Below are 21,722 nucleotides of genomic sequence, written 5' to 3'. Positions count from 1 at the left end.
TCCTTGCGCTTGGCTCAGGCGTACGGCCAAGAGGAGAACTAAGCACCTTGGTGTGGATGCAGACAAGTGACATGAAACTTCGCAATGTCAGTTTTTTCCCACCCTTTCTATCATTTTTGTGGTTGGGCTGCAGCAGAAGCGCCCTGATGACGAGCTGCTCGGCGACCGTCTCGCAGCAGGCTTTGTTGGCCCTGCCCGGCAAGTGACTCTCTCCCGTTTTTGGCCGCACAGGCAGAATATTGTTCTTGGGCTGCTGAAGCCCTGTCGTTGCTTTTAGTGGTGTTTGATTATCAACAGCTGTTTTGAGCTTAGCAGAGCTTTTCATTGTTACACAGGTGGTATCCAATCTCTGTAGTAACACATACACAGATTTAATTATTGTTTAAGGAGGCTCTGCCACCATCCCGCCTTCTCTTGGTGGTAGCCCCGACTGCGGAATAAGAGAAGCAAGTTTCCCACCTGCTCCTTTTATGAGAGCTACAAGAAACGTGTGAGGATGCCACCATTCAGGAATCAGCAAGCAAACCATCCCTCTGCGGAAAGGGATGTGCGGCTTGGGCTCTATCAACGAGCGCGATTTGCTGCGGAGGAGAGGGGAGGGCGGGCCGGGTTTAGGGCGGCCGGAGCGGCTGCCCCTGCTCTCCCGACCCCTCCCCGCTGCCGGGGCTGCCGCAGGCGCTGCCGTGGGCGGGGGCGCTGCGGCCTCGCACCGACCGAGGCGGTGCGGGCAAGGCGGGCCCCGCCGGGTCTCTCCGCAGGGGGGCCGGGGCCCGGGGGCGGCCGGAGGCCGCTAAATGGCGGCCGCCCGCAGCCCAGGCGGCCGCCCGCCGCCATGCTGCCCGCCTGCCGCCGGGCTCGGCCCCGGCCGGGGGGCAAGGCCCAGGAGAGCGGCCTCGCCTTCTACGTGCTGTGGGGGCTGCGGGAGCCGCCGCGGCGGCTCGGCAGGTGCGGACCGGCCCTGCCGGGGGCTGCGAGGGAGCGGTGGGGCCGGCCCCGTCCCGTCCCTGTCCCCGGGCGGGCTCCCCCGCGGGCCGGGGCCCCCTGCGCGCCTCGCCTCGGCTCCGCGCTCTGGAGCTGCCCCTGCCCCCGTGGCGGCGCTCCCTGCCCAGGCTGCCCCTTGCTTTTTTTCATCGCAGCTCTGCGCGGTCTGCTCTTGAAATGACACAAACCCTCTCCTTTCGCCCTCCCCTGGCCTAAGCGTGTTTTCAAGCCTTTTCGTATATTTTTCGGACCTTCCATTTTACTCCCTGATGATTATCTCTGTTTTCTGTTGTTTTTCTTCCCTTCCCTCGCAGCCTGCCCAGCAAGACGGGTTTCCAGGCTTGGCTGCCCCTGCCGTTGCCAAAGCAGCTGGTGGTGTTCGGGCTGGGAGACTGGAGCTGTTGCTCTCCGGACGCAAGCGTGGCGGTGGACGTGCTGGTGTCCCCGGGCATCGCGCCGCAGCGGGTCGGCACGCTGGAGCCCGCCTGCAGGTCACGGCGGGAGCTGGCGCTGCCGCGTGTCAGGAGGGGCGTCCTGGAAGAGCTTTCTGCTCTGTGCTGCTCCCCGGTTCTGCTGGTGTCATCCCAAAGCTGCTCAGGCCTGCCGGGCCTCCACCATGGTGTTTCTCTTTAGTGATGCTTTCAGCTTCCTTTTGGCTGCTTTCAGGGCTGGATCATTTTCGGCTTTGGGGTGTTACCAGCTAGTGTGGGAGCAGGAATTTTTCCCTGGTCAGTGTCACTTGTGGGCTGAAAACTCATGGTCCCCTGTGCAGGTCTCTGGTGTGGGAAGGTGACTGGAGGACAGATATTTTCATGGCCTCGTTGAAAAAGATGGACAGAGGCAACCCTGTGAAGCTTGTCCTGACTGTCCATGGAGAGGTAAAAGAACTGACATCCTTCTCTCTTCCTGCCTTGGGTCCCAAATGTTGTCACTCCTGAGCTACAGAACTTCCATCCTCTCCTTTTCCTTCTTTTTGCTTCTCCAAGGCAGAGCCGCCTCACGCGAATCTGTTAATGCGCGTCTGTGCTGAGCCAAAACCCTCTGTGATGCTCCAGGCCCGTTCCCTAAACACAGCTTTGCCAAAACACATCGTGTGTTGCAGGAGATGGGCAGCAGAGAGCGGTTCACTTCCAGCTCTGCTCTCTTCTGTGTTTGTGGCACTTACACAGTTGTTTTACCTTGTGATGAAGCCCTTGGATTTAGCATCTCCCAGTGCCTGGCTTTGCTTTTCTTTGTTTATTCTGTTGGTGCTGGAGATGAAAGCTGGGCTATTCCCTTGCAGGGAACCTGTCCCTTGCAAGACATCTTTTTGCTCACCCTTTGTGGATGGAGGCCAGCACACTTGGTGTGTCTTTTTATTCTGACCGTGACTGTTTCTGCCGCAGCTGCTCGGAGGGGTCTCCAGCAGTACGCCTGCCCGCCCCTTCCTCGTCCCGGAGACCACCCCGTCACCAGTGCTGCCAGCAGATGATATGCTCCTTGGCCAGGACCTGGAGGATCCTACTGCAGTATGTGTATCCTGGAGCCTTCCTCTCGTTATTTCACCCTCTCCTTAGTATCTTCTCCCTCACTTGTAGCTGCTCAGTTGATGTCTCTCTTAGTGGAGATGATGCTCTCTTAGTGGAAAACTGGCTAAGCAAGTTTTGGAGCCGAAGATACACTTGTGCTAAAGAGAGAAGTACTCTTCATTGAAATGCCTTTGGAAGGGCTGAATTTAACAACCCTCGGTGGGACGATCAATCAGCCCGGTTACTCCTTGCACAGACGGCCCTTCCAGGTGCCTTGTGCTAGCTGTGCCTGTCGCAGCCAGCGGTCTGACAGCAGACCACTGGGCATACAGCAGCAGGTAGCTGCATCGCTCAGCATACATTTGGCAGCTGATACTGTTGGCATGCTGGCCCTTAAGACTCCACAGGAAGATGAGCCTGAAAACAGTCACTGCATGAAACTAATCTCTGCCCCAGTAACAGACAACTCACAGCAGCCTCAGGTCTTTTTCTTCAGGGCTGATTTGACTGGGACTCTTGTCACAGGTTAAGAATCAGAGCTCAGAAGTGACTGCTAGAGCATCCAGGCCTGGAAGGAAGGACGTCCGCCCACCACTGAGGACCCTGGCGGTACCCTGTGCCCTGAAGCCACCATCTGGCAAGGTGGAAGCCAGTGAGGCCTGGAGGAAGAGTCCAGTCCACCCCAAGAAACCCAGGAAAGTTTTATTTGAACCCACAGCATCTGAGAGAGATCTCGAGGAAGAAGGTAACTCTGGCAGCTTCCAGGTTTATTTTACAGGTCTTGTCTGAATGATCTGTCAATGCTGCTGGGCAACAACTTCCCAGTCCATTTCTCTGTGTACCTCCAAGGCAAGATGTGCTTGTCTGTCTTGGCTTGCAAAATACCAAGAATGCTCCTTAGTCCTGGACAAACTGCTTGATGAATTTTTGCCTATTGGGAAAAGGCCAGAAATAGAACATGGGATACTCTTAGTGCCAACACTCTGTACCGTAACATAATACGCCTATTTCTTCATACGAGTAAAAGTGCTTTATAAATTAAGGCAAGTATCTTTAGCCTTGTTTTACAAAAGAGTAAATTGAAGCACAAAAAAGTTACCTACTGTGATGTTCTGTAACCTCTCCATTAGTCTGTTTGTTCCCCTACTAACAGCATACCACTTGGTCCGTAGAAGACATTGGTTATTATTAAAGTATAGAGAATATGAAAAGGAATATATGTATAATTACTGACTTTTCAGTGATGAGAAGGTAGCTGCCAAAGAGTTTGGAAACAACCTGTAGCTTCTGGAGTGTGAATTCCAAGTCGGCTCCAGGATGTGACCAAGTCTGTGTGTAAATGTTTGACAGTAACTCAGTGGTCCCCCTGTGAAGTGACTTCTTGGGACTTAGCTTGCTTCTCACAAAGGCAAATATAGCTCCATCATGAAGTCACTTCCTCCATAGACAGTGTGAGAAGGGGGGAAATAAGCTTCCATCAGAGGGGTAAAATGCAATGGTAACAGCATGAGGCAGTCAAAGGAAGTTTGCCCTGCTCTTAACCTGTCTTCTGCATTTCTTCTGATGAGACTTTCTTCAGGATTCTTGGTCTTGCACCTTGTTTGTTGCAGTGAGGTAGCTTTGTGCTGGGGGTTGGAGGAAGGAAGGCAAAGGGCTCTTAAACCGTAGAGCTGAGCATTTTTCACGGTATGTCTGCTGGCTGCTTTATTTATGGGGCCATCTCTTGTGTTTCCTCTGCAGATCTGGCAGTGGAGGAGTTGCAAGGTGAGGATCTGGTTCCTAGACCCTGGTTTGTCTTTTCAGCCGCTCGGTGATGCCATTCCCTTTAACGTCACAGACCTCTCATGCTTCATCTTTTATCTCCCCAGTGATAAAGAATAACAAGTAGGTTGTATGTATATACTGTTCCTCTCTGTGCAATTGCTCTCAGTATAGGTGCTTCCACTACTGTCAGGCTCTCCAATACCTTTCTGTAGGCCCTCTGAATCTCAGGCACACCTCTGGGTCCATAGCCCTTTGAGGCAAAGGGCAAGATGTGGAATAGACTTTGATTAAAAAGTATTTTTCAGCTTGCTCAGCCAACCTTAGGGGCCTGGGAGAGGAAAGGAGGAAGAACAGAGCAGTGTGAGGAATATCTCTGGAAGCAGCTCCAGGCTTCTGGTTGCTGTATCTTAGGCACTCACAAGCTGTCCCTGGGTAGCCCTCCCTCACAAGGAGTAACACAGGGGGACAGCCCAACTGGGATATCCCTTCTGGGGATGGGTAATCAATGGGGGGCATCCAAGCCTGTCTGAAGTGGCAGCCTGTATGTGTCCTACAGCCAGCCAGACTCTGCTGGCTCCCTCTGCTAGCGATGCCTCTCCTAGTACAGCAATTATTCCTCAAAGCCAACAGAAAATCTTCCTCAGGGAACTATGTCTCTTGCCACCCCAGAGGGTAGGCACCTGGGGCCCTTGCCTTCCCATTTCTCCCCTCTGAGCCTTCAGCTGCCTTGTTCTCCCCAGCAGGGAAGGGAGCTGGGGGCGTCTTGTCTGAGACTGCTCACAGCCTTGTGCTCTCCCCTCCCCAGGCAGTCCCAGCCCACGGTGGTGCCACGCCATGTGCCTCAGTGACCCAGGGACAGCTGTTCTGATCGGTGGAGAAGGTGTCGATCAGCAGTCCTGCAAGGATGCACTCTGGAAGCTGGAAACTGGTGGGAACTTTAGGGCTATCAAAGGCAATGGGGGCAGTGGGACTTGAGGACAACTCATGCAGATGGAAGGGGGTACTCGGGGGTCTGTGCATGGGGAGGGGACAGCAAAGGTGTCACGTCTCCTAGCATGGTCACCAGGCTGAGCTGACAGCGGAGGGTGTCCTGAGAGGCTGTGGGGTTTTATGTGAGAGCCCTCCAGGAGCTAAGGTATAAGTTCTGGAAAGAGTTGGGTGAATTTTAAGGGGTAAAAGCAACAGCGTGATTTGCAGTCTGTGTGTGATGACTGGTGGAGAAGTGTGAGATACAATTCCAGTGCCTTGCAGCTTTCTGCACCTCACTGATCCCCTCTTCCACCTTACTATTCCCCACCTAGTTAGTGTTCCCCTTCATTCCTTACACAGAAACATTTCTGTATGAGTCCCCTCTAGTCCTGAATCAAAGGAGAGGAGCAGATGAAGGGAGCAAGGTCTTGAGTAAAATTTTATGACATATCTTTAAACCTGGAGAAATTGAAAACATCGTGGAACTCCCACACCATGTGTCTGGTGTTGCTCCCACAGACAGTGATTTCTGGCTTCCAGTGGGTTTCCAGCTACAAAACGCCATGCCGTCGTCCTTGCATGGTCACACAGCTACCTACGACCCAGACACCAAGCGTATCTACATCTTTGGGGGCATAAGGGAGGACAAAGACTACAGCGGCATCTACATTCTGGACACAGTCACCTGGAAATGGCTCCTCGTGGCTGTAAGTACTGCAGCTCTTCCAAGACAAAAGCACCGGAGGGGTGGCAGGTCCTGCCTGAATGTGGCGATCGACGTGCCCGTATCCTTATTCTAGTAGTCTTGGTCCACTGTTGCTGCAGGTTGTCTGAGCTGCTTAGGTGGGATTGGCAGATACAAGAAGGCTATGTTGAAAGGCCACAAGCTCGGCAGAAACCAGGGGCTGTGCCTACAATGAGTGAAACAAGGTGAAAAAATGGTTGCTGCAGAGTGCTGTGTCTGACCAAGGTTATTGGGTGGGAGGTACCCTACAAGCAGCAGAGGGAAATGGCCTCTCATTTTATACAGTGCTGTTGGGAGCTGCACTGGATGCTGAGGTGAAGAGCTGGTCTTCTCAAATCAGGGACTGCTCTGAGCACAGCAGATGTCTGAGCTCTTTAGTTGCTTGTCATGTCCTTGCAGAGGGCCCTGTCAGTGAGGGACTATCTGTCTCCTTCCTGGCTAAGGCACAAGATGGCTTTTACAGAATAAGCCTGAATGAGGTCCTTCTGTTCTCTATCATCTTCTGAGGAAGCTGGGGTAGGAGGTTCACTTCCTTCTCTCATCAGAGCATTCTGGTGGTGCAGAGTATGCAAAGGATGTGCTGTCTGCCTGCGTGGCAAAGATCTGGCTGGGGAGCCAATAAAGTGAAAATTGAGACTTGTCGAACTCACTGCATGATGTGGGCCCTTTTCCTACAGGTCATGCAGCAAATAATGCACTTCTCGTAAAAAATGTATGTTGAACTTTTTCCAGGCTAAAGGGAGGATCCCAGTGCTCACCTACCACAGTGCAACTATCTACCGCAAGGAGCTCTTTGTTTTCGGAGGGACTTTCCCCAAAAAGGCATCACTGGCAGTTAGACCCTGCAGCAATGTGCTCTATGTCTTCAATCCAGAGCATGAAATTTGGTATCAGCCCATCTCAGAAGGGGAGAAGCCTCTGCCTAGGCTTGGGTGAGAGTGCTCTTCTTCCAGCCCTCCAAAATAGAGCAGGAAACCTCTGCTCACCTTCCCTCCCACCCCAGTGTAATTTCCTAAACATTAGGTGATGGTTCTCCACCGTTTGCTCCTTAAGATAGGGCTATATTTTGAGCAATGTGACTCCCAGTACCTCGTGTCATGAATCCTGATGGGATTCTGTCCTTGGGCTGCAGTGGCTGGGGGTAGGGGCGAGTGTAGACTGACGCTATGGCAGCCCAGTAGCAGAAGCAAAGGCTGAAACGTCAGTTTTGGGAGCTTGCTGAAGATGCTTTGTTCACTTGTTTCTTCTCTGCCCAGGCATTCAGCTACTCTACTGAAGAACAAGCTGCTGATTTTTGGGGGTCGGAGGACTTCTCTCTACCTCAGTGACATGCACATCCTGGATCTGGGTAAGAAATTCTGTGCCAGATGGCTACCTTGGGAAGGTCTGTTCTGAGACAGGGACTGGGAATGAGGCATGCTCAATGGGAAGGTAGCATTGACGTTATAAAAACTCCTGACTAGGCAATGGAGATGGAAAACTATGGGGGGGGGAAAAAAAAACCTTTCTGGGGTAAGAAGGGAGGGAATGGGGAAAACCAAGAGATGCTTTTTTGGAAGACGCTGGGTAATAGAGAAGGCAGGTTGCTGATGTGGCAGAGTATGGAAGTTTTGTCTAGTTATGAGGCTGAGCTTTTTGGACATTTCACCTGCCTTTCCCCTGGTTGTCAGGTTTCATGGAGTACACACCAGTTCCCTTCCTCACAGGACAGCCTTCTGCACGTTGGTAAGATCCTGTTGCAGACCCAGTAGCTATCTTCTTCCTCTCTCCTTTCTCTTTGAAGCCAGGTTTAAATGGTGTTTGTGATCAGACCCAGTTGCATCTCTCTGTCCCACAAGTCAAAATACAGTGGATAGCCCCTCTGCTGTGGGACCAGAAATTCCTGTGCTGTCCTAGTTGGTGCCTGCAGGGTGTGGGAGGTACAGACCCCTTAGTCTCCCTGGAAATCTGCCTTTCATGCTAGGGGAAGTTTTCTGCCGTGGGCTAGTGAACTGTATTGCCTGCTGTTTGGTCTCCACAGTACCTGGAGTACAACAGACAGAGGGGAAGAAACTCTTGTACCAGGACTATGCTGTTCCTAAAGGGACACTTGCTCACTAGAACAACGACCTAAATCAGACCAAAGCCCCGCTAGCCTGCTATCTCACTCCATAGAGCAAAACATAGGAGTTTGGATAGCTGAGATAGAGGTACTTTTCAGGCCTGATTATGGCCTGACCTGCAGAAGCAAACAAGCAGCTCTTTCAGGGTTATTCAGCAAGTCAGGGCAGAAGAGAAGCAGAAGTTAACTGCCATTCTGCAGCTGAAGCCCCCAGCCTCCTGCTGAAGTCTGCCCACCCCTGCCCATTGCTGACTGAGGCAACCCCAGCAGATTTTGCTGTAGTCAGCTTTCGGCTTTGCTTTGGTCACAGTTTTCATGCAGCTCTGGCTGTGTCGGACCAGAAGGTTCTGATCAGTGGGGGCTGCAATGCCAAAGGAGCCCTGCAGGATGCCTTTGTCTTCCACCTAGGTGAGTGACTCTCCTTCCCTGTTTCCATAGCTGAAGGTGACTATTGGGCTGCAGTGGTGTTTCTGAACACCTAGTCTGGTCCATTTGTTTCATCCCTTGCACTAGGAATGTGCTCGTCAGTATTGATAGCTCCTTTCTACTTCAGATACTCTTTCATGGAGCACGGTGGTCCACCATGACCTCTGCTCTGTGCCCCGAGCTGGCCACACGTTGCTTGACCTGACTCCTGCCCGCCTGATAGATGTGGACAAGGAGAACAAAGAGGAGCATAACCTGCATACGGTGTTGGTCTTTGGGGGCTCCAACTGTGCCGGGACCTTTTACAACAGCACAGTCAAGATCCAGCTGGACCTAGGATAATGCACAATGCTCCGAATGAGCCTGGAACAGCAAGGGCTCTTCAGCAGCCTGAATACAGACACGGATGGCAATAAATGAGTCCAAGCAATGTGGTGGTCCAAGTATCTATGTGTAGGTGAATGCTACCTTGGCATAAGAGATCATGGGTTTGTAAAGCCTTTCTGAAGGCCATTGGTATTGCCCTCTTAGGGTAGCTGATACACAGCATCAGACTGGCAGAAGTTCCCTCCCATATCCCTGGCTTGGTACCTGGGCTTGGGTGCCAAAACATTCAGTAGGATCTGAGCTGAGCCTGCATGGGAACACAGTCGCAGGCTTCTGGGTTTCCCTTCTTGCCCTACAGGTTTCTGGGCTGGAATTCCCAGGGTGCTTTCAGCGCTGAAGGTGACTGAGGTGTTGGGTTTCATTTGGGATGAGTGGAATGGGATTTACTCCTGCTGTTTGGAAGGTCCTCACAGTGAAAGTACAGGCATGATTCTGGTTTGGAGGGAATCTGGGGTGGGATTCTCCGGGGCAATAGTCTGCAGCTGAAGACTAGGAAAACACCTAGAGCAGTGTCTGAGGATGGGAAAGGGAAGAGAATGCCATCATTTTCAGCATATGGGAGTGAGCTGGTTGTGTCTTGCTGACTATGGCACAACCACCTAGCTTTGCTCTAGACAGACCTTTATTACAAATTCTGCAAGACTGCTGCTAGACATAAGGAAGACGTAAACATCAGCTGTCATTGCAAGGGGTGGTAGAGTTGCTGACTCTTGGCTCTTGCAAGACCTGTGGGACCCAATAAGGCTTGGGATTAGCTGTCTTCTGCCAGAGACTGGCTCTTACTGTTTATGGCACTGATGATTACGCCATAACTCTGAGGCAACTGCAAGGACAAAGAGGCCTGCTAGGTTAGTAGCACGCTGTGTACACTGGTTCCCTGATGTTCTTTCTGTAGCTGTCAGAAAGAAGAAGCCCCTGTGTGGGGGTCCAGAATTGTGTCAATGCCTCACAGTTGTTTGTGGCCACATTCCCCAACCCAAAGCCATACAAAGGGGACTTCTGATAATTATGGATGCTTCTGCTTTAATCTGCTTCATGGAGATACATCAGATAGATAGAAAAAACATAGTCAGAAGTAGGTGCAAGCTTCCCAGCACAGGCGTAGCTCCTGTAAGTCATCCAGGCTACTTCCAGGTCCTCTGTCCTGCTGGCACTGAAGTCCTACTCAAGCTGTAGCTGTTGTCCTCTTTGACACTCCAGCTTACTCGATTTAATGAGTAGAAGGGATTCAAGCTCGCAGCTCTGCAGGAGTATCTGGCTGCCGGGATGGGTGGCTTACTTTGAATGCCTCTAACTCCAGGAGATCTTTGCTTATTCTGGTTATTGTGGGATATGGAGCCATGTCCACTTTGAATCTGCAAAAGGAAAAGAATTTGTGAGGTACTAGAGTTGGACAGGCAGTGCAGCAGTGAGCAGAAGGGCAGAGCAGTGTGCTGTGCCTGCCCAGTATATCACAGGCTGGGGTGCATTTGCATTAAGAGAAAAGGTTCATCCGTGTAGGTTTAAAAATAAATGCTAGAGGAAAGGTTAGTTAGTTCTTCCATCTTCAGTAGGCTTTTACACAGTGTGCAGCACAGGGTAAGAAGGCACTATGCTTTTCCTGGGAATCATGCAGCCACTACTTGCATAGGTTTAAGGCTTTCAACAAATATAGTCAGATTAATCTTTCCTCCCTGTGTGCAGTGTAAATATAGGGCAAACAGGGAGAGAAGACATGGAGTGTGGGCAACCTTAGCTTTTCTAAGGGCATAGATCAAGTTTTCTCCAGGGGCCTCTGAGAAGAGAGCACAGCTCCTTATTTCAAAGAGCTTCCAAAAGAGACAGTATTTATGACATAGGAAAACTCATGCAGAGAAAGAATCCATAACTGGATAGGGCAGGAAGGAGGGATGCTTTCCTAACAGGCACAAGGAGCAGCAGAAGGTAAGCTCTGACAGCCCAGCACAAGGAGTAGGTGTCCTTGAAGAGCGCCTCAAACTTAGCCTTTATTACCTTTCCGCATTGGCAACTTGAGGCACCAAGCACAGATCAGCCATGGAAACCTGCAAATGTAGCAGAGAAAAGGGGTCAGAGTAACTCAGAGCCTGTCCCATCACGCTTCACCGTGGTGGCAGGCTTTGACAGCAGGACAGAAATTATTTTATCAGTCAGTACAGAGGAGTTGTCACGACAATCTCATTCTTTAATCCAGCATTAATAATACAACAATGGTACAAGGAAAGGAACTTCATAGCAGTCACTAGTAGAAGAAGCCATTGGCCTTTAGGGAGCTTCATATTTACCAGCTGATCATGATGACCTCAAGGACACAGTGCGTCTGTGCAAACTGTTTGCTCTGAGCAAACAAGTCTGCTGGCAAGCTGCAGAGGGAGGCGATGGAGGGAGGGGGGAGTTTGCATGGCTGGGAAAAGATGAGTAAATTTTGCTTGTTTGCATTGCAGGAGTACTAAGCAGCTCCTGCCAATGTCAAGACCTGATATGTGATAGGGCGTTTGCACACAGGCTCAGGGACTCGCAATCTGAAAAGGCAGCTCAAGGACAATACAGCTAACTGCCTGTTCGCACAGAGGCAACTGCCCCCACCCCACTCCCCAGGCCACAAACACCTGGGTGCCTTTCAGAGCATGCATTATTCTCCAGCCTAAGATCTCATAACTAGCCTTTGCCCACCAAGGGCTCCAGTTCCATAAGGCTCCTACTAGACAATCCTCTGCATCACAGGATATTGCCGGAGCTTTCCTTTTTTTCTCAGGCTTTAATAGGAAAAATACAATTGCCTCCCAAACAGGACTACTAAATGGAAGAGGCCTGAGTGGCCTCCAGCTTGGTAAGGGTCAGAACAGCCTGTATGTGAGCTCTCTGAAATCTGTCCATGTTAAAACTGGACAAACAGAGCAGAAAAATACAATGCAACTTGGTTAAAGGTTCCACAGAGCAGAGCTAAGAACTGAACCTGTGTTTCTTCAGCCAAGCTTTGCCCCTATGACAGGATACTTTGAACTCCAAATCTCTTAAAGATGAAATATATATAACCTGTTTCCACATCCTCTAGTAGCAGCCAGATCCTAGATACAGTGCAGAATCTGGCCATCAGTGGGTTATAAGCAGGGACAAGTAAACATCTCTGTAACCATCTGCAACTCAGTAATGGCCTAAGTAGGATCCATGCAGCTGTTCTTATAGTGAAGGTACTGCATGTAACTCCAGGCATGGCATGGGGTTGTGCTGTATCTCCACAACTGGTTTCATTTCCTATTTTATGGAATATAACTGGGGTTTTCAGTTCTCCAATGGTACACAACGCTCTCTCAGATACTTACTTCATCCCCCACACAGTAGCGCCCAGCAGTGTGCTGCAGAATCTGCTCCAGCGCTGTCAAGAGAGGTGGTACACTGGAGTGAGGCATTGGAAACTCATTTGAAAGGAACACCAAAGACATTTTAGACTGGGAATTATGAACAAGGGCATTTTGACCCTGAGCTGAGTATGAAAAAGGAGCAATTTGGGACAGAACCTAGAAGGAATAGAAATCTTACAATAACATAGTTATGGGAGTCTTTAGGGTCCTTCAGCTTTTTGAGACCCAGGGTGATTTCAGCTGCCTCAGGCAATGCACCTGAAATACTAAGAGGACAATGTACAGATATGTGAGCGGGGAGGAGGAAAATGCAAAGGTTCAGTCAGTTTGCATCTGTCCAGAAGTAAAGATGGGCCTGCCATTCCAGCACATGGGGGAAAGGGTTTTGAGGAAACAAAAAGCACCCTATTTCTCCCAGGGAGGTAAAGAAATACTCTGCTACTTGCTAGATCCTGTGGGAGTTTGCCATCAGGTATCTTTTGTCTGATTACAAAAGCATATAACTGTAGATTGATAGAACTTTAAAGCAAAAGGCACTAGTTTGGGAGCAGCTGGGTGGAAAGGAGAAGTGCTGTCAGCTCTCATGCTTCAGGGTGAATCAACTGCTGTGGTGTACAGGATGGGCCCAGGCTTCCCCTCTTCCATGAGCAGTGGTGGAAGCGCCCTGCGGACAGCATCTTTCCTCCAAGACCCTGGAGAGCTACCAGCTCTAGACAAGGGACTCTGGGCAGGAAGAGCACCTTCTCTGCCACCAGGGCAGGACCCTAGCACACCAGCCTAGCCAGATCTGTTGTTCTGCTTGAAGAGGGAAATAGGACCCCAGTGGTGCAGCGTTTTGAAAGATCAGTCGAAGTGCTGATCGTTTTGGATGTGGGACACACCTTGAAAGCCAAATGCGATGCAGTTCTGAGCCCATTCCATTTTTTTCTCCCCCATTTGTTTCAGGACGTTCACATTCTGCGAAGGCAAGTGATCTCCAGGTTAGATTGACTGCTGCTGGCTGGATCTTGCCCCCTGCCTCATCCAGTGGAGGAGAGGGGAGATGAGGAGTTGCCAAGCCTGAACCCCCAGCCTGAGTTCAGCCTGCTGGGTCAGCCCTGACCTCGCTCTCACCAAATCATACACCCTGCTGTATTTCTTAGGACTGTCCTTCTGTAAGAGCTGCCAGGGTATCCCTGTGCCTCTGCCCTTTGGGTTGCTCAATTGTCTTCTTCCTAAAACATCCTAGACCCAGCAGTGAAACCATATGGGTTCAGCTGTTTGTGGAAAGAACCCTGGGGTGCTATAGGATTTTCTTTGTAGGAAATACTGTATTGTCTCCATTGGCAGGTCAGGCAGAGGCTAAGCAGAGATTTCATGTGCTAACACAGAGTCTTAAGGTCTGCCACTCTATTGGCTGGCAACAATTTAAAGAGACTGAGCTTTTCAGAGAGAACAGACTCCTGGAAACCCACCCTGGTTTTCTCATTTGCATGGATATAACAAGGCAATACCTGGAGTGGCTGAATGCCGGAGACAATGTGATCGGCAATCATTCTGACTTGGGCTCTCTTCTTTGGATCTTGGGGCAGGAGCCTGGGGTTAGGACGGGTGTCTTCTAGGTAATTAATTATAGCTAGCTGTAATGAACAAAGAGATAAGGGGAGGTTATTGGAGAGCCATGGAAAAGTTCACATCCTGAACACCTAGGAAAGGGCAGCTGATCCAAGAGAATACAACAGCTTTTATATGAAGTTTGTGACCAATCCAAGCAACAGAATATCCTCTTTGATGTCTGCTTGGGACCTTGTTGTCATTTAGCCCAGCTGTAATTACAGGCAAACCCTGGCACAGCCATCTAAGTCAGACTGCAGACTGCTCAGTGAAAGGTGGAGTTACGAACCAAAGCTGAATTGAGCTTAAATCCTTGACAGCAGTTTCCCAGCAGAGGCTATGTGCTGTTTTTGTCCCCAAGTGGGATTGTTTATCACAAATGCCATCTCTTTTCCAATGCACAGATGAGAGCTCTGGAGGAAAAGATGGGGCAAAGCCATCCCCTCCAGACTGGGCAGCAGGCTGGAGTTAATGGTTAACAGGGATGTGGCTGGTAACTCACCGACTGAGAAAGGGTGATGCCATCAATTTTCAAGGCTGGGACTTGCTGCATTGGATTCACTGCCTTGAATTCAGCAGAAAACTGTGGAAACAAACCTGAGATTACTGCAACAAGAGATTCTTCTTCTTTGTTTTCTTCCCCTAGGACCCAGTTACCAATTTATTTTATTTTTTTTACCTGGCTTTTCCCTCTACCGCAGTACTAATATTTGCAGTAAGTTATGATGTGCTAGTAGCCTACAGCAAGCTCTCTCTGGGGCTCAGGGATCACTGCATCCAGGGCCAGACTGCCTTACCTTGTCAATACAAAGCCCAGGATGGGTGGTACTGCAGCAGTGTCACTATTGCTGTTCTAGTTCTCCAGCTCTGTCTTAGCCCATACTGGCACATCGAGCCAGTTGTACTACTAGGTGCACAACTCCCTGCTATGGCCACCCGAATAAATTCTCAGTGAAGATCTCTTCTGGCAACCCACCCCTTCCTTTGGCAGGCCCTTTGCAGCGCCTTGCTATATCATTTAGCATCTTTTGGACACACGCCCCCTCCACACCCACACTTTCTGATGCTAATTGAATGAAGTCCAGTCTGTGTTTAAATTGCAGTGCAGCTTCTCTGAAGTCTGTGCACCAGATATGTTCAATTATATCATGCTAAGCAGGAACAAAAGATCTTCAGCCTTATGAAATTCAGCCACAGATGTTTAAGAGAGGGAAAAAACCCCTTTAGTCTCCTGCAGTCATCTTCTCCCTCTGTCTTGCATGCCAGGGAATACTGGCTGAAAGCAACTATTAATTACAGAGAAGCAGTGAGGAATTCAGTGACTTTGCCTATGAACTTTCTAGTGCTAATCGCAATTCTCCTAATGACCCCCAAGTTCAGTCCCCCTGGAGAGAGCAATGGTAGCTGTATCCTTACCTGCTGCCCCCCATCCTTCAGGAGGTTCACAGGCACCAGGTCATAGGAAATCCCTTTCAGAGCCAGTGCTAGGGAGAGCAAAGCGTACAGCTTCAGACAGGCACACTGAGACCAGTTTCATTGGTAATGGGCTCAGGGAAATGTTGCCATCTCCATTCGAAAAAAGAATGGCTTTAAAACCAAAAAAGACCCTATCCCTCAAGAAAGATGGCCTGAGTCCACTGAGAAGATAGTGCTCTGGCAAATGAAGGACAAAAGCACTAAAGATCAGTCCTGGCAAAACCACTGCATTTTTCAAAGTAAGCTTTGCCACTCTTTGCAGCTCAGCCCCTCTGATTTGGCTTATTGAGGGCAGTGGGCCCCGTCCTCAGCTGCAAAACCTTGCTTAAGACTGTCTCAGTACAAGTAGGGACCATTCCCAGCCCTGCTTAGCTCTCAAGACCTGGGCAGACCAGAGGCTGAGGCAGTATCCGTGTAAAAAGAGAGTGTAGGGTCCCTCTAGATAAGGTGGAAGAAACAGCCATCTGCATCATGTTAGCTTTACAAAAGGAGTAATTCCCTCTAACTAGCTGTGGGCTGAGTGAAGCCCTCCTGTCTGTTCCTCTCCCTTCCCACTGCTCCAGGTAAGCTGTGGTATTCCCTTCCTTCTCACTGTTCCGGGTTCATGTTTGCTGATGTCTCTCTTAATAAGTGACTGATTAATTGAGTTACTGAAGGGAAGGATACTGCAGTAACACCAAGAGAATAAAAGAGAGATCAACACTGGATCTTACCGATTCTCACTCTCCAAGAGCAGGAACTTCGGAAATAGCCATAAAGTATTGGCTGAGAAGAGAGAGAAAGTGGTTATATGGTGGAAACACCAGAGTATTGTAAGGAGAACAATGCACGAACAGAAGGCATTTCAGGAATTGAAAGACAGGGAAGAGCAGCGTTTCGGGGAGAGAGGGCTCCTTTCTGAAAGTGACTGTTCCTGTTTTGGGCGTACAGGTAGTATCACCGTCTTTCATACTGGCCCTCTGAATGTTTAGTTGCACCTGATGTTTCCAGCAATGCACAAGTGACCTTAAAAGTATCCCCTACAAAGCTTCCCTCTTTGTACTTATCAGATGTTGCTATCTTCTATCGCATCTTAGATTTCTGAAACTAATTCCCCACTGATTGTGCCAAGCACCTGCCCTGAGTATTTGCATGGCATGAAATAGCTTTTCCAGCCACGCAGGGCAGGGCCAGGCCTCTTTCCAAACAAGAAGAGCTTCTGCTGTTTGAGATGAAGGCCAAGAGGGCAGACAATTCATCTCTACCTGAACTCTAGCACCGAGACAGCTTTCCTGGACGCTTCCACCCTGTCCAAGCTCTCACCTTTTCAGATGCCATGGTCAGTGTCTGCAATCTACTCCAGGAAATAGAAACAACCTCTTCGCTTTCCCTTTTAACTCAGCTGGGATGGGGGAAGGCTTCTCTCCTAAAGCCAATGAAAAAAGGACTATGCCCCCAAATCTGTGCCCAGGACGCAAAAACCAGCCAGTCAGGTTCAATGCTGAGCGACTGCAGTCAGCTGCTTCCGCATCCCCATGTGTTGTGCTGCAGCCCCAGCCCTGGTATCAGAACCATTAACCAGCTTTGAGGTTGGAAGCACATTTAGGAACCATCCTTATTTCCCTAGCTTTTTGACCAGAAATAAATAAGATATCTAGAAAGCCTGTCAGGCTCTCAGCAGTTTCCAATGCAGAAACATAGCCCTCCGGAACAAAACAAGGAAGCTGAAGCCCCATGCAGAATTTCTGTTTCACTAGGGAATGGCTGCCAGCTCCCTGAACAGGGGCTGCCTTTGCAGGGAGGTCCCTTAGGGTCCTCCTGTAACCCTCCTCCCATCAGTACCAGCCAGTGCAGAGGGTTTTCTATGTTGCAGGCCTGGGAGAGGCTGCTACTCTGCTCCCAGGCCAACTTTGTGCAAAATATGAAGCTCGCTTTTTTGTGTTACGGTCTTTTCTTTTCACACGGGAAATTGGTTCTCATGCACATCTCTAAATAAACCTGTAATCATGTCTCTCCTTCCTTCCACAGATCCCATGGCATGCCAGGGATCTCTCTGTGTCTCCACCCTCCCAAAATGCATAGAAATGATACCAGAGACTGACAGCAAGGCAGGAAAAGGCAAGGATTTGCTCACTGACACACAATCTGTCAACAGGGAACCAGAGACCCCCAGGATCTCTGTGCTCCAGTCCTCTTTCTAAACTTGATGCTTCTCTTACAGTTTAGATTGGTTCAAATAACTTTAGATGAGATATGCATTTGATTACATTACTCTAGTCAAAGTTTACTCGAGAAGTGGTTTGTTTATAAGTGAGGAGGGAAGTGATGGCAGTACTGGCAACAGTTTTGTGGGCAAAGTATTTACTGATTTTCTTAAATTCTCTGCTTCTGGAATCAGGGTACTAGAAATCTCAGCTACACTTTTTTTCAAATGTCCAGCCTGCTGGGTTACAGGGAAAGAAACAAACTATGACTTCAAAAAGGGAAACATAGAGCATTCATAACATACTATTTTAACTTGTTTTTCCTGGGAACCTTGCTGCTGACTTTTTGGCTCAGAAATTCATGTCCTTCATCACATCTGTTTTGGACTCTGGCCTCTTAGCTGACAGAGACATTTTTCCTGATCCTCTCTACAGTTCTTTGTTGTTTTTGCAGCCTGCTCTATCATTTGTAACAAATTGTGCTAAGCTAATTGCTCCGCTCTATACTTTCAAGGCCCCGGGGGATTTCACCAAAAAGAACATGGAAAACAAGCCATCCCTCAGCTGGGAACTGTGCCTCCAGAGGCTGGGGCCTGGAGTGATCTCTTAAGTTCATGCCGTTTTGCTCCCAGCGGCAGGGCAGATCACAGGCAAAACAATCAGCTAAGGCTAGAGAGAACAGGAGTGTTTTGTCCTCAGTGGACAGGTCCTAGAGTGTCATTATATCTAGTCTTCCTCTGAGGAAGAGCTGAGCACGGGCCAGGGAAGTAGCGGGGAAGAACCGCCTCCGTTTACAACCCCGTGGGATACAATCCCCATAAGTTGCAGGTTAGACCAACTGGGAGGATAGCAGGAGGACAACGCTTGCTGTCTACTGATATTTCTAGTTTGGTTCTATTTTAATTTCCAGCATCAGTAGTGCAGTGAGGAAAGTTTGGGCTTAAATCCCAATCCAGAGTAAAAATCTGCGAAACGCATTTCACTGTTTAGGAAGATGGAAGAGACACCTTATACATAGTGTATGGAGCTCTCAGGTTCCCAAGCCTGTCCGCTTCAGTATAGTCTCCTCTGGATACCACCTCTTTCCACGCTATATTTGGGATGCACTTGGAAAGGCAACGTCTTTCACCTGTTTCTAGAGACCCATCGCTCCAAGCAGCCTGCACACACGGACTGACACAGAGCAGCCGCCCACGCGGTACAGGAGAGAGAAAACTGCTCCTTGGAGGCTTCTGCGGGGGAAACCCCGGTGCCTGAAAGGCACCGCTTGCATTCTGCCGGGTTAAAATGGAAAGGTATGAGCAGAAGGAACAGGTTTGCTCCTAAACTCTCAGTGTGTCTGCAGCAGGCGTTGGCGTTAACAGCTCACATGGACAAACGCCACCACAGCTTTGAAAGGCGTTAGTTTTATTTACCATGGGGGCAAATTCCTTGCTCTCCACCGAGACAGCGACGCGGGTGCAGGCCGGGGCAGCAGGGATCTGCTTCAGGGCGGCTGCGCACGGGTGCAGTCCCCTCGGCGACCGCCGTCCGGGCAGTCCGGGGCACCAGCACCCGACTTAGGCCGCGATCCCCGTCAGCTGCCGCGGCCGGCGGCAAGGCCAAGCCGAGCGAGGCGGCGAGCCGCCGCCCCGAGCCCCGCTCCCTCCAGCTCCGGCGCCGCCACCGCCCCCCGCTGCCCTCCCGCCCGGCGGGGACGCTCCGCAGGGAGAGCGCGGAGCCGGCACCGCGTACCTTGGCCGCGGCAGAGCTCATCCCGCGCCGCGACCCTCCGCGGGGGCTGCCGCCTCAGCTCCCTCCCGGCCTCGGGCCGCCGCCGGCCGCCCCCTCACGCCGGGGCTCGGCCGCGGCAGGACTACATCTCCCGGCGTGCCCCGCGCCCCCCCCCCCCCCGCCCCGGACTCCGTCTCCCAGGATGCGCCGCGCCCGGCCCGGTGCTGCGCGCGGCGGAGCCCCGCGGATGCCGGCGGCGGCGGGCGGCCGGGCCGAGCCGGGCCAGCGCGGCGGCCCGCTGCGGCAGCGGGGCTCCCGCCGGCTGCCGGGGGGCACGGCGCGCCCCGCCGCCCCTCCCGCTGCCGCTCGCCCGGCGGCGCTGGCCCTCGTCACCCTCCTCAGCTTCGCCTCCCGCTTCCACCGCCTGCCGGAGCCGCCGCACGTCTGGTACGGGGCGGGGCGGGGCCTGTGCCCCTCCGGCGGGCCAGTGCCCCGGGGGCGGGGGGCCTGGCCCGGGCCCAGGGTCGTGGGTGGGTGTCCGCCTCCTCCCGGGAGGCGCCCCGGCATCGGCCCTGCGGGCGGGAGCCCGCCCGGACTCCCGGCCTTCGCCCCGTCCTCAAGCACCCGCCCGCCCCTGCCTTGCCCGGCTGGGAAGCGGATCCCTGTTTATTCCAGGCAGGTGGCGGGACGGGATCCTGGCAGCGAGGGCCACAGGGCAGCGCGGTGCCTCTGGCCAGCCCGCTGCCGGCCCCCGCCCCACCGCCGCGCTCGGGACATGCGGCAGGGAGGGGACGGGGTCTCGGGGAGGCGGTTTTGGGGATCTGTGGGTTGCAGGCTGGTCTTTTAGCATCTCTAAGCTCAACCTGGAAACAGACGGGCAGACTAGAGGTTTTGGAGTGCTAATATCAAACTCTGAAAAGGACCCTGCCTAGAATGGCTGAAGGACTCCCCGTGATTTCCCAGTGAATTTAATGCATTATCTCATATAGACTGTGTGGCACTAACCCTCTACATGATGAAAAGCATGAGTAAAAAGACCTTCCTGGCTCTTTTTACTGTCTTCAGCATTACAGCAGGTTGTTTGGTGGTTTGGTTTTTTTTTTTCCAGTTGGGATGAAACTCATTTTGGGAAGATGGGAAGTTACTACATTAATCGGACCTTCTTCTTTGATGTCCACCCCCCTTTGGGGAAGGTAAACTGCTCTTCTGTTACATGTTTTAGAAGCCACAGGAGTGGGCCAACAAAAGTCTTCCCCATCCTTCTGGCTGAAGGAAGTGATGAAAACCAGTGCCTCTCCTAAATGTTGTTGGCGTCGTGGTAGTTTGCTTTCTCTATCCAGAGCCTCAACTTGCATCTTTTCTTCTTTATGAAAATGCTTTGAATGTGGGAAAACAAAGCGGTATTGCATGTTGGGTATTTGAAAGGCTTGACATTAAAAAACGAACGTGGCACTTACGTGGTTTGGAGGGCATATTTAATAGAGGCCTGCAGTTCAAAGGAACCAAACAGTTCCTGATGGCTTGTGTGTAAATGAGACTCCTACCACAAAGGACCCTGAAAGCCTTGACTTGCTATTCTGTAATCGAAGAACTTGTTCTAGCAGCAATGTGCAGTGTTGATGAAGGTGCATTCCTCCTCCCTCAAAAAGATTGTCTTCCTTTCAGGCTGAGCCTCCTTAAACTATAAGAATAGGCAGCTATGGGAGAATCTACAGAGACAGAATTCTCTCTGCTAAGTCCCACACCTGATATTTCTCTTGAACTTGCAGTTGTCCTTATAGTCAGCAGCCAAAGTCTTTTTGATCCCTTCTGATTTTGCCTTTAGACAAAGGGCAATATGTATGCATATGAATTCTGTACATAAACTCTTATTTGGATGATGTGTCTGAATTAAGTAGTTAACCCGTGGATCAGACTTGGCTTCTGTAAAAATCTTACCTGCTGCTGGCTTGGATACTCCTTCCTCCAGTGCGATTTCCCTGACCAGTTTTTTCACCTTTCCTCTTCAGATGCTGATTGGACTTGCTGGCTACCTTAGTGGATATGATGGTACATTTCCTTTCCAAAAGCCAGGGGACAGATATGAGCAGCACAACTACGTGGGGATGAGAGGGGTAAGGCTCTACAGGCTAGTATCCAGCTGGTTAGCTCTCCTGTGGTTTTCAGTACAGAGTGTTATGTTGTAAGAACATCTCTCCTGGATCAGATCAGAGGTCTGTTTAGCTTTGTGCCTTGTCTTTAAGCTCCTCGGAAAGGTGTTAGTGATTGTACTGTAAGTCTTAATGTCTGATTGTGAGAGGCCAGGTAAGAAAGTAAGGTGATTATTGATGCCAACTCTTGCTGCTAATTATTGGGACTACACTCCTGAGTGGGACAGGTATCTTGCCTGTTCTGCAAAAGGAACGTTGCTGAGCTTGGGCTTCCACTCACTCCATTGTGCCTGGCTGCTCTGCTGGAGAGCCAAGGATGTCAAAAGGCAGGATCATCCACTGCCACCTGCAGTTTGCCACCACCAGT

At 50.9% G+C, this 21,722-nt stretch overlaps 3 protein-coding genes across 11 annotated transcripts in view; 2 read left to right on the top strand and 1 right to left on the bottom strand.

The window, feature by feature from the left end:
- The first annotated feature begins 733 nt into the window (after window positions 1-733).
- Window positions 734-8,911, top strand: LOC104021047 (uncharacterized). Of its 3 annotated transcripts, XM_087747001.1 has the most exons (13): window positions 734-945; window positions 1,296-1,472; window positions 1,754-1,859; window positions 2,367-2,489; window positions 3,015-3,234; window positions 4,230-4,253; window positions 5,059-5,181; window positions 5,742-5,929; window positions 6,700-6,899; window positions 7,224-7,315; window positions 7,638-7,692; window positions 8,379-8,476; window positions 8,622-8,911. In XM_087747001.1, the coding sequence occupies exons 1-13, from the start codon at window positions 833-835 to the stop codon at window positions 8,834-8,836; spliced, it is 1,734 nt and encodes a 577-aa protein (XP_087603127.1). In that variant the 5' UTR covers window positions 734-832; the 3' UTR covers window positions 8,837-8,911. The 3 variants fall into 3 exon arrangements, with proteins under 3 accessions (XP_087603127.1, XP_087603128.1, XP_087603129.1); XM_087747002.1 differs by lacking the exon at window positions 1,296-1,472; XM_087747003.1 differs by lacking the exons at window positions 8,379-8,476; window positions 8,622-8,911 and adding an exon at window positions 8,215-8,319.
- Window positions 8,912-9,884: 973 nt separating this feature from the next.
- GSTZ1 (glutathione S-transferase zeta 1) lies at window positions 9,885-19,362 on the bottom strand. 6 transcript variants are annotated; one of them, XM_087747398.1, is made up of 9 exons: window positions 19,227-19,362; window positions 16,023-16,074; window positions 15,250-15,317; window positions 14,336-14,416; window positions 13,734-13,859; window positions 13,122-13,197; window positions 12,202-12,254; window positions 10,874-10,923; window positions 9,885-10,236 (listed from the first exon to the last, which is right to left on the bottom strand). In XM_087747398.1, the coding sequence occupies exons 1-9, from the start codon at window positions 19,245-19,247 to the stop codon at window positions 10,110-10,112; spliced, it is 654 nt and encodes a 217-aa protein (XP_087603524.1). In that variant the 5' UTR covers window positions 19,248-19,362; the 3' UTR covers window positions 9,885-10,109. The 6 variants fall into 6 exon arrangements, with proteins under 6 accessions (XP_087603524.1, XP_087603525.1, XP_009472771.2 ...); XM_087747399.1 differs by lacking the exon at window positions 19,227-19,362 and adding an exon at window positions 18,908-19,158; XM_009474496.2 differs by lacking the exon at window positions 19,227-19,362 and adding an exon at window positions 16,612-17,376.
- Window positions 19,363-19,407: 45 nt separating this feature from the next.
- Window positions 19,408-21,722, top strand: part of POMT2 (protein O-mannosyltransferase 2) — a 30,236-nt gene continuing 27,921 nt past the window's right edge. For both annotated transcript variants that reach the window (XR_015702260.1, XM_087747395.1), the window contains exons 1-3: window positions 19,408-19,652; window positions 20,314-20,398; window positions 21,215-21,319. Coding sequence is in view for 1 of the 2 variants with exons in the window: in XM_087747395.1 (XP_087603521.1) it covers window positions 19,408-19,652; window positions 20,314-20,398; window positions 21,215-21,319 (435 nt within the window). In the remaining variant the exon portion in view is untranslated. The remainder of the gene's footprint in view (window positions 19,653-20,313; window positions 20,399-21,214; window positions 21,320-21,722) is intronic.

Source organism: Nipponia nippon, unplaced genomic scaffold, assembly GCF_047370975.1.
Source record: "Nipponia nippon isolate SJK-2023a ecotype South Korea unplaced genomic scaffold, ASM4737097v1 scaffold_11, whole genome shotgun sequence".
NCBI classification, from domain to species: Eukaryota; Metazoa; Chordata; class Aves; order Pelecaniformes; family Threskiornithidae; genus Nipponia; species Nipponia nippon.
Note: the sequence above shows the minus strand (reverse complement) of the source record. Positions and strands in the feature narration are given on the sequence as shown.